The 11,731-nt window shown below is 30.6% G+C and overlaps 1 protein-coding gene across 1 annotated transcript in view; it reads right to left on the bottom strand.

Annotated features, from left to right (window-relative positions):
- Positions 1–845: 845 nt before the first annotated feature.
- The window catches only part of LOC139490937 (pyrokinin-1 receptor-like), a 48,330-nt gene continuing 37,444 nt past the window's right edge, over positions 846–11,731 (bottom strand). The window contains exons 2-4 of the mRNA XM_071278085.1: positions 9,671–10,213; positions 7,581–7,706; positions 846–1,481 (exon numbers count right to left, since the gene is read on the bottom strand). Coding sequence (XP_071134186.1) covers positions 1,228–1,481; positions 7,581–7,706; positions 9,671–10,213 — 923 coding nt within the window. The 3' untranslated portion in view covers positions 846–1,227. The remainder of the gene's footprint in view (positions 1,482–7,580; positions 7,707–9,670; positions 10,214–11,731) is intronic.

Here is an 11,731-nt window from a genome sequence, read left to right as displayed (position 1 = left end):
GACCCTTTATAGCTTGCTGTTAGGTTTGAGCCAAGATCCGTGTTGAAGACCGTACAATGACCTATAACGGTTTTTCGTTTACAAATTGTGACTTGGATGGAAAGTTGTCTCATCGGCACGCATATCACAACTCCTTAAGCTTCCAAATTGTTAGCTCGACTCCTCTTAACTATATATGATTGAGAAATGAACCCGTTGACACCGTTAATGTTAACGGGCATTCGGTCTATTTTAGGTTAGTAGAAGTTTTGCGTTCCCTTAAAGGGGTGTTGTTTCAAAATTCACATGCATTATTATCATGTTTCAATCGTTTAGACAAAACATGTGTTACAGAAGATGACTATTTTTGCAGTTGATAATTGAAAGTTATGCCGAACGTTGAGTGATATCAAGGTTCTTTTTATATTAACCTATAAAACAAGACTGAATACATTTTATGCATCTGAGGCACTTTTCGTTATGAATTTATCTTTATCGGGAACACAAAAAAGTGAATATTATACATTTATACATGGTAAATTCGATGATATATATTGGCCTTGACTTGTCACTCTATTAGGGTAGTAAAAGATAGACAGAAGATATCAAAAAGGAATATTCAAATTCAGAAGCAGATAAACTGACAATGGCATGGCACAACAAAATTGAAACCGACGGTCTACAAAATATAGAACACCAAAAGCAACAAGACCTATGCAAAACAACGAAGTGATGTGATGTTTGATGCCCCGAATGATATGCAGATCTAATTTCTATTTTGTTTGGAGGGTAAAGGGGGATAATACGTAACCTGATGCATTGTGGATAAACCGATGAGTGTTGTTGAAATACATACAGAGCAAAACTTTTAAAATACAATTTCGTAAAGTTCTAACTAACGATGACTTGTTTAATTTCACAATTAAATGAACATTCATGTAAAAACTGGTGTATAATGAGGATATTCTCGTTGATTTGGGCTGCTTAGCATCAGTCTCATTGTAGCAAAGTTTCTATTTTTAGCAATGAACACAATAACAATGTCAAGTCTCCAACAAGGTAGTCATGCATCATTCATTTGGAAAAATACGATTTCTGTAAAGAATTAGTGCACCGAAAAAAAACATCGGTATTCAAAACAATAGAATTAACGTAATAGCTCTATTGCGTTTAGTTTACATCTAAGCTACTGAGCACGTGTCTCCGAAACGAATTTTAACTAAACCGTCTCTTTCTATTACTTAATTCCTATACAGACATGTCAGCTAGGGATGCAACCTTAATAGTGGTGGATTGATGAATTATTCCGTGACGTGATATTCTACCGTAGGCGTAATGTGATGAGAAATCTTTATGTGTACCATTTCCAAAGAGATTCACATCCGAACTGCTTTCTTTCTTACAACATTTACATAATGTTCTTTTAAATGCTTGTCTAAATCTCTTTGACATCAGGTTGTACAATATAGGGTTCACTGTTGCACTCACAAAGTACAAAACTCCTAAAAAAGCAATATGTAGAATTATCAAATCGTGTATTAATTGTAAAGTAATTTGCTATATGTTTGCAGATGCCAATACATTTTTCATTAATTTGTAGATAAATAAACAAATTATTTTAAAAATACAACGCATTAACTAACGATTCGTATTTGAATCCACTTTATCATTTTGAAAATGTTGAATTAGATCTACAAGACTAAGAATTCATTCAGAATTGTGAATATAGACTTCAATGCAGATGCGTTCTTATGTAATTTTTTGTTTTTTTTTTTTGTTTTTTTTTTGTTTTTTTTCCTAGCTGGTTTTTAATATTCACAAATCTCTTGTGAAAAATTTCATCGCTAATCTATTTGACCCAGAAGCAATGCTTTTTTTTTTTTTTTTTTTTTTTTTTTTTTAATATTAAACATATTTTATTAACAATCACCTATTGCATCAACCCTCAGTTGCCCAGGGAAGCAACTAAAAGGGCCCCAATTTTTACAGTCTCATTTGTTAGGGAAAAAGCAAATGAGAAAAAAAACTCCCACTATAAATTATTAACATCAACCTTTATAAATATTATCTATCCTTATACATATGTACATGTACCTGCAATCATTATCGATCTATATATCTATACCTCTCACCATATATAATTATTTTAATAAAGTATGTTTTTTATCTTTATTTATTTCACACAAAGGCTACCTGTATTTATTAAGCAGTATAAATTTTATCGTACATCAAGTCTTTTGTTATGTTAATTTCAATTACATTAAATTTCTGGTCGAGTGATTATTTACCACGTGCGCTTTGTTAAAGGGATGTGTAGTTCATTCATAAAAAAAATGGATTAATGATTTTGATTCCCAGTAAGGATTAATTTCAAAGATATGGTGAGTAAATATTTGTTTATATTATGAACCTGTTGATACAACATGTCATGTTACAATTAGATGATATACATGAATACATACACAACAGAAATTACATGTAGGGAGTTGAGAGCAGTGTACATATTATTATTCAATCAGTATCAAAGAGGTCATTGCACTGACCTGACCACACAATATATATTTATATACAAAAAATGTCACACATAATAGAAAAGGCTTCGATTTTCGTATTCGGTTTAAGATATTTGAGCAAAAATTGCATTTCATGTTTTATCATATTTAAATTCACCGATTTACTTATCCCTTTCTTTTGATATTTTGCGATATTTCTAGGTTTCCAGATTACCCATTCGTGATTAAAAGCACCGTATCTAAAATTTGGGTATAAGATGCATCTGCATTAATGACCCCAAAAATTATACTTGTTTCCGATTTTTGTAATTTTTGGATATTTAATTTTGAACAAAATTCCCTTATTTTCCGTTTTTATGTAATAGAGGGACGAAAGATACCAAAGGGACAGTCAAACTCATAATTTGATTCCTTTACTATTATGCATTTTATTTTAGTATATACATATTTTATTTTCCCTATTTCAAATATTCATTATATAAAAACGATATATGTGTTTCTATTCAAATACAAGAGTCTTTCGCGGTAAATCGATCTAATACTTCGTAGAGCTAGGTAGGTATCATAATTGTTCTAAAGATGTTTCTTTCTTCATCCAGATGTGGTTTAGAAACTACACATTCAATGAGTATTTACAAGATTACCGATAACACATACACTGTTACAGATACAGATTGTTGTATGTAAGTCCAATATATCAGAGATGCGTGAATGCAAGGATAACCTGGTAGTTTTGCTCGATTTAAGTTTAATTAAATGGTATATACTACAAATAGTACATATCTGCACTAACGATGAACATGCATTTATTAAACGTTAATAATCATTGTTATCTAGACTGCATCTCAGACATAATAAAACACCCATTATGTTTTCGACTAGTGAGTTTGAATATCTCTTCGGTATCTTTTGCCTCTCTGATTTACAATTTAGTAATACTAGAACACACCCGTGATATCGCGGGTCCGTGACTGAATTAAAGTATATAACTATGCGCAAGCCTTATCTTAGTATTAGTACTGTCATCTGATAAAGTCATGCCGATTATAAGATACACAATTTTCTCTGCTTTCAAATCTTTCTGTTTGAACCTGTCGAACTGGAACTTATCAATTATTGGTAATATCAAATATTTGGAGAACAAAAGGTCCTGGAATGGAGTATTTTTTAATCAACAGCATTGTCCTATATTAGTTATAAATAAAGTTGAATTCTTTGAGTTGCTGTTTTACGTCATGCCCGCTAACAAATTGAAACTTATTTTTAGTCCAGATTTTTAGTATTCGTATTGTTATCTTAGAAAGTCTTACGGATTAAAATACTACAATAGGTAACAATTTGACAATTTAGTAGTGTCAACCCTGTGATTATGACCCGTTTATATAGCATATTAATCCTGAATACACCGTTTGGTGGTGTGCCTGTCAGATGCGGAACGTACAGATAAGGTAATAGGTAACAGGTGATTATACTATTGGTATCGGTATCGGACTCGACCCGGAACTTCCTAATTATAGGCGATATTAATTACATGGAAAACAAAAGGGCCTGGAGTGGTGTAATTTTTAATCTACACCTTTGTACTATATTAGTTGTATATAAAGTTGAATTCTTTGATTCGTCGTTTTTACGTGATGACGGCTGACAAATTGGACCTCGTAATTTTAGTATCATAGATAGATACCGTTAACGTCTTCTGTAATTGAGCTGAACTTGACGGTAATGGCGTTTTTGAAACAAAAATGTATGAATTACTTTTTATTTAATGTACCACATGAATATTGATGTCCTTGGTATTTTGTAACTTACTTGAAAAGGGGAGTAATGATTAAAGGCAACCAAAATAACATTGGTTATTTACAAAAAGAATAAACAGTTCTACAAACACGTTTTCAACGGTATACAATAACGAAAAAAAAATGAGGTGGACTGTTGGAAGGACATCTAGCATTCAGTAAATAAATCATAAAGGGCATCTATTATACAACGTAGATGTATATACATTTATATATTAAATGATTAAATCCCGCTTAAGATCTTGTATTTAAGAGTTGAATGCTTCTTTCTCTAACTTCATTGGGGAGTAAAAGCGTTGACCGAAGTACATTTTGTATGAAGCGCGGAAGCGCTTTATTCTAAAAATATGCGCACGGTCAACGCTTTTACAACCCTATGAAGTTACAAAAAGAAGCATTCAATACTTATAATTAATTTTTTTAGTTAGGATCATGAAAACACGAATTTTATTAATTTGTTATTTAATTTACTTGTGCACTTTATTGTGGGACCTCGTGCTATCATAAATGAAAAGTTTTATTGAGTAATGCAATTGCCAAAGGAATAACACGTGATGTGTTGTTAGTCAATCAGAACAACGTATTGTAGTGAAACATACATCTAATGTAATTATTACAAGATACACTGTCTTATTCCACGATATTAACAAAACATAGTATCGGTTACCTACATTGAAGTTAAAAGAACTTGGCGAAAACCTGACTTCAAGTCAAACTGAATTTGATTGATACATGTTTAACGATCACCAAATAGTTTGTCAACCATATGCAATGCGATAATTTTTTCAAGTTGTATGAATAACCACCATCTTTTGTACTTGATTGACATACTGAATTGAATTTTACGTAACATAACCAAACTTAATTAGATTTTCTCTAGAAGCATTGATCGGACCTTGCTCAAATTCGTCACTGACTAATGTGACAACGTTCGTTGTTTGTTTCTATTTTTTTTAACTTCCAAATGAAACAGCCTTAGCTTAGAACTATACTTACCTGGAACTAAGTTTTCATAAGACAAAATTAGTAAACGTTTACAATTCTAATGACTGCGAGATCATCGTTTAAACAAAAATCTATTCAACTATGGTTGAAGTGAAAAAAATTATAAATCCAAAGTTTAAATCAAATGTTGAAGAGTTCAATCATCAAACGGGGTGAAATGCAAAGACATGCTCGAACAAGAAATAAGAGCTAAGGATAAAAAAATACATTCCATTCTAATTTCGTACAGTTTTAGCCCTGCAAATTGCTAATAATCTGGTTTTTTTTTTACAGTGAGTTGCTTATAGGTGTTACTGTAAAAGTTTACCTATAGCTCAACCTGTTTTTAAAATTGACAATACAATAGGGACATTTAAATTGACTAGTTGGTATTGTTAGATTTAAATCTACCTTGATGCTACCTGTAAAAAATTTTATTCACCTAACCCAAAGTTTCAGCATGCTTTTTTCCTGAACTTTTTCTTACCTAGGATTATTCTATTAAAAAATTGATAGGGAAGAAAATAGTTTTGGTTTTCATTGTTTTAAATCCCTGATATATATAATTTATCTATTTTTTACCTAAAATTCTAAATCAGTAAAAGATTAAATTAAATATGTATTACTATGTTTAAAAATTAAACTGTTTTTACACACTAAATGCTTCTTTAAAATTCTAACCCTTATATATAGTATTGTCCAGCTGCCAGTGAAACAAGAAATAGCTGTTCAGGTGTTTACAGTTTAAATTTTCAGATGGATATGTTGTTCATTTCTTCACATGTCCCTTCAAGATTCTCATTTTGGATTATTATTTGCAATGTTTGAAATCTTTTGGTGTCATTGTGCATACAATATTGGATTTATTTTATTTAAATTCACTTCTTAGTTTTTTATAGCAATTTTGCTTCTTAAAATGTGATGTGTTTTTGTCAAGATTTTATTGTCATGAAGGACATCAAGGAGGAAATAATTCATTAAAACTGTTTTATGGGGCTTACATATGATGTTGTACATGTAAAATTCGAAAATAAGTTTGGAGTATACCTTGCTGTGTTTTTTCTTTGAAATCTATTATAATATTAGTGGGACTTTTGTGCATAAAATGCTGTGTTTGCTCAAGGAAATTCAAATTTTCATACGATGGGATTTAGTTATGTTAAAGATTACAAAATTTCAAAACTGGAATTCAAGTAGGAGATATAGTGTGAGTTCATCCAACAAGTTTCTGTGGCTTTAAATGTGATTTTAAAAACATTCATTATTAATTTGGGATCTATTACAAACTTAAGATGATTTACCATTTAAATGAAATAAAATGTTGAATTAATGCAGTGGATATAGTCTAATCTAGTGATAAAGTGAAAAATGAAAGTAAAATATTCTAAAATATTCCTAACGTGGGGAAATGTTTTAAGTGAATGTGAAATTGGAAATAGTCATTATAAAATTCTGGGTCAAATATTGTTTGATTTGGAAATTTATAATAGGAAATGAAATAAAATGTTTACTGTGGATATAGAAAAATCAAGTGATATATAGTAAAAATATAAATAAAATATTACAAAATATTTTTAAAGTGAGGATAACTATTTGGAATATAGTAATGGAAATGATAATTTTTTTTTACAAGATTCTGAATTATGTATAGATTCTGCACCTGTTAAATTAGGATGTATATCATGGGAAGTTAATCAGTATTTATACTATGGATTTAGAAAAAAATCTAGTGAAGTAGTGAAAAATGAATAAAATTGGGAATTATTTAAAAACTTTGGAATTCTGGATGAGATGTCAAATATCAGTGTAAAACAATAAATGAAATTGTTTATTCAAATATGATTTTGATGTTTCATAAAGTGAGTGAAATATTACGACTGGATTATTTAGGGTATTAAACACTGCTAGTAGTGGCTATGCAAACATTAAGATGAAATGTAGTGCATTTTAGGCCATGCAATTTTAAATAAACTGCAAGAAAATAACATATATGATATAGTCATTCTTGTTTGGCTTGATAACTCCTAATATTTTGAATGACAGTAAAATAAAAATCTCTCAATAGAATAATCCTAGGGAAGAAAAAGTTCAGGAAAAAAGCATGCTGAAACTTTGGGTTAGGTGAATAAATTTTTTTACAGGTAGCATCAAGGTAGATTTAAATCTAACAATACCAACTGGTCAATTTAAATGTCCCTATTGTATTGTCAATTTTAAAAACAGGTTGAGCTATAGGTAAACTTTTACAGTAACACCTATAAGCAACTCACTGTAATGCTATTATATATCTTGTAAAATGGATGTATACCTGAAATGTAGAACAATGTTGTTTGTGTGTTGTGCAATTCTGGTGTCCACAGCTCTACATACAACGTCATAAGTCTTTGTGAATGAAATGGTGCCCAGCACAAGAAAAACGCTATAACCACTGCAACTAAATGAAAGAGAGAAAACATAATTGATAAGCGTCTTCCTTCTACTTATTATCCATTGATAAAATATATAACATATTATAAATGGTATATAAATAAACGCTTAGACAAGAAAAAAATCCTGTAGGATTTTGTCGCCAAATATATTCGGTAAAGGCACCAAATAAAGCAAATCCCACATCCAAATTGTTTTAATAAATCAAAATGAAAATCAGAGGTATTAATTGTTGTATAAATTGTTATTTAGAATGACAAGTGTTATATCAACTTTGACGTCCAAGAGATTTTAATGCAAGGATCGACATTTATTGGTACGTAATCGACAGAAATTGTATAATCGAAAAATCATTATGCTATAAAAAGCTCTGTATTCAAATGTTATCACTTTTTTCTGTAAAACTAGAAGCTGGATTGAAATAAATGGATCTCTCTACGCCGTTGGCAATGCGTTTTATGAATAATAAATGATTAATTATATAATACTTGGATTTTGTTATTTGCTAAAGTTAATTCCGTATGGAATATACAAAAAAAAAAGGAATCGGAGATAATTTGTTTATTAATAACTACACCAGTCGCAGCCAAAACGTAACAGTCGGAAGTCTGAAATTGATAATGAATGTGATCACGATGAGCTTTTCAATCTATTTTTTCTTCTTCAAAACTGTTAAATGTTGTATGTGTACATTTGCAATAATAAAAATTGACCATAATGAGTCAAACATCATTAGTTTCAAAATATAAGGAATTTTTACTGCTTTTGTTCAGTTTTTCTGTTGTTCTGTTGTTTTCCTCTTATAATTGATGTGTTTCCCTCGGTTTAAGTTTGTATCCCGGATTTGCTTTCTTTTATTTGCTATAACGGCGGTCAAATAATGAACACGTGTGAAGCAATATACGCATTAATCTCCTGAGAACATGAAATTACCTCGCATTTTATGTTTGGTTCGTGTTGCTCAGTCTTTATTTTTTTTAACTGTGTTTTGTGTTCTGTTGGTTTTTCTTATTATCCTCATGACATTGAAAGTTTGATTACTTTTTATGAGTTTGAATATTTCCTTTGGTATCTTTCGCCACTCTTAATATTCTTTTTTTTCACACACTTGCATGTACACACATACTCGTTTGTTTGTTGCAAGTGGGGACTTCTAGAACGTATCACAAGTATTATCAATTAATTGATTTTTACTTGTTTGGCATGATTTTAAATTTGTTAGCAAAAATATTGTTAAAAACTCCCATAGAAGTATAATTTTAAAGAATTGCATTCAAAGTACAATTGGGGACTTCATTTAAGCCAATGGGGACCCGGAAATTTGATATTGGGACGTCTGTGTTTTTTAAATGGGGACCCGGAAGTATGCAACTGCGGGACTGCTAAATAAGAAACACCAGTTTTTATAGTGGGGACTTCTGCCAATGTAAGTGCATTATGTTGTATTGGGGACTTCTGCCAATGTGAATGACTTATGTGTTAAGGGGGAATTAAGCCATGTATTGTAATGAGTCTTTTTTTTTAACTGTGTTTTGTGTTCTGTTGCTTGTCGTTTTGTTTTCTTCTAATTATCCCCATGGCATTGAAAGTTTGATGACTTTTTATCAGCTTGAATATTCCTTTGGTATCTTTCGCCACTATAATACTCTTTTTTTCACACACTTACGTTTACACGTTTGCATCAACTTTTATTCCTTTTATACAGTTCACAGCATATAAGTGTAAGTGATGGAAGATATGACTCAACTTTGTTTTACAACATCTATATCTTAAATATTATGTTGCAACCCTCTTACAAAGTGAAACATCTAAAATTAAGAAAGTTTAATTTTGATTGTTCCCGTCGTCAATTAATTGATGTCTATAAATTATTATTCCTACATGCATTTTCAAACATAAGAAGAAACTTAATATAACGCATATTACAAACGCAATATCAAACATTAGATAAAAGAACAATATTAAACATACCTAACATTTTCAAAACAGATTTTCTAGATTTTACTGGGTCTGCAGCTGTTGATGACTTTGCTATACTTTTATTATCTAGAACCATGTCTGAGCGACAAAGAGTGATTCCGATCAGGAGATACATCACAAGTATGATTGTCATCGGCAACAAAAAGAAAACAAACGCCGACACTTGAAACATATATCTCATTTTATCATGTAATTCATACGGAATGTTACAGACCAACGAATTTTCCAAAAGTTGGCCAGTGTTAGGATCAATCACTGCATAGAAAACCTTTCCATAAAGAGCATATGGTAATGAGCAGCAGAAAGCAACAATCCAAACAGTAATGATGACCTTGATTGACCTCGACAAGTTTGAAAAACTCTGAAATCTCATTGGATGACAGATTGCAGCATATCTCTCCATTGTGAAAGCAGTGATAGTGAGAACGGAGGCATATGCAGTAATTTCCTGGATATATGATTTCAAGACACAAAATTCTTTACCGAACCTCCATGGATAGGCTTCCCAAATGCTGTACAGTTCTGATGGCCATGCTGAAAGAAAAAAAGTTCATTATTATGCTATCTCTTGTAAAATGTGAAAACTAACTAATTAATCAATCATATACTGTAATATATGTTGAATGTTTTTGTCTTGAGTGTTCATATCTTGCAGTTTGTACAGGGAATGTAAAATAATATAACAACGACAATGAGTTAACAAATTTATGCTGCCAGTCAAAATACTGCACTGAAAAATGCACGCTGATTCTAAAAGTAAAAAGGGATCTCTTCAAATTGTTGAAAATTACATAAAAGCCACTTCAAATAAAAAAACAGCCCATTGAAAAAACATGTAAGCATCGTCATTAAAATTTGAAAAAGATAATTTCGACACATGCATCGGTATACTGTGTAATTAAAATGTCATAACGTTAAAAACACATCTAGCTATTAATCATTATTACAGCAATTAAAACGTATCACAAAAACACCGAACTCAAAGCTAGGTAAATGAAAAAAAGGAAGTCCATGGAACACGATTTATTAATAAATCTATTATAACCGACATAAGTATAGAGTTCGTTAAAATAGTTTTGTTGTGTACTAGGTCCGTGTAAAAACTGGGGTTAACGTTTTTACTTTAAACATTCATTTACACATCACTATACCGCATTAAGGGAAGGAAATAAATTGAAAATATGAAATTTTTATGCGATGCCAAGATTATGCATATGTAAAGTGATGGTTTAGAATTTCACTTGTAAATCACAAGAAAGCTTGTATTTTCTTCATTCTTTGATAGATTATTCATAATTACTCTTTCTAATTATTTTCTAAAAATCACTACATCATATTGAACAGTAGTCATTAAATTGTACTTTTTAAGATCAAAACTGACACATAGCGCTCTCTGGTCGATTATAGACATAATCTGGCTTTATGTCAAAATGAAACTTATTAGGAAGAAACATTGACCTAATTAACGTACTTTCAAACAATCCTAGCTTTTTATGTAAACATTTGACTGGTTGACGTAAAAGGAAGAAATCTTATTTTAAATATCAATTTCATATGTACGTGAAAAATGTTCAATTTGTGAACGTTTCTGGCTTATGATGTGGTATATATACAAACTGACATTCAAATGGAAATTAAGGTCGATGTAATACAAAACTTTTACTAGTGAGTTCAATTTCTACATTTTTTATATGTGAAATGTTGCAAAACTCAATGTTGCTAAACTAAATGTCAAAATATTAACTATACGATGACACAATTGATGAGAGTTTTAACAATGTATGTTCAGTTAACGTTTTCAATCTGTAAAATACACAGCAGTCAGGCGTGTGGCAACCAGAAACAGAATTGTATGCTCATGTTGATAATACATTCTCCCATACATTTGACAAAAAAGCTTGTCCATGTTAGTTCTATTTAGAAAAAAATATAGCAAGGTTCAATATTGGAATGATCTACATGATAGGCTTGTTTTAGAATTGCTACCCTTGTTTGTATAGATTCATTGTTTTTCGCCAAACGTCAAGTGCAAAATATTTCATTCATATTTGG

Source organism: Mytilus edulis, chromosome 10 (assembly GCF_963676685.1).
Source record: "Mytilus edulis chromosome 10, xbMytEdul2.2, whole genome shotgun sequence".
NCBI classification, from domain to species: Eukaryota; Metazoa; Mollusca; class Bivalvia; order Mytilida; family Mytilidae; genus Mytilus; species Mytilus edulis.
Note: the sequence above shows the minus strand (reverse complement) of the source record. Positions and strands in the feature narration are given on the sequence as shown.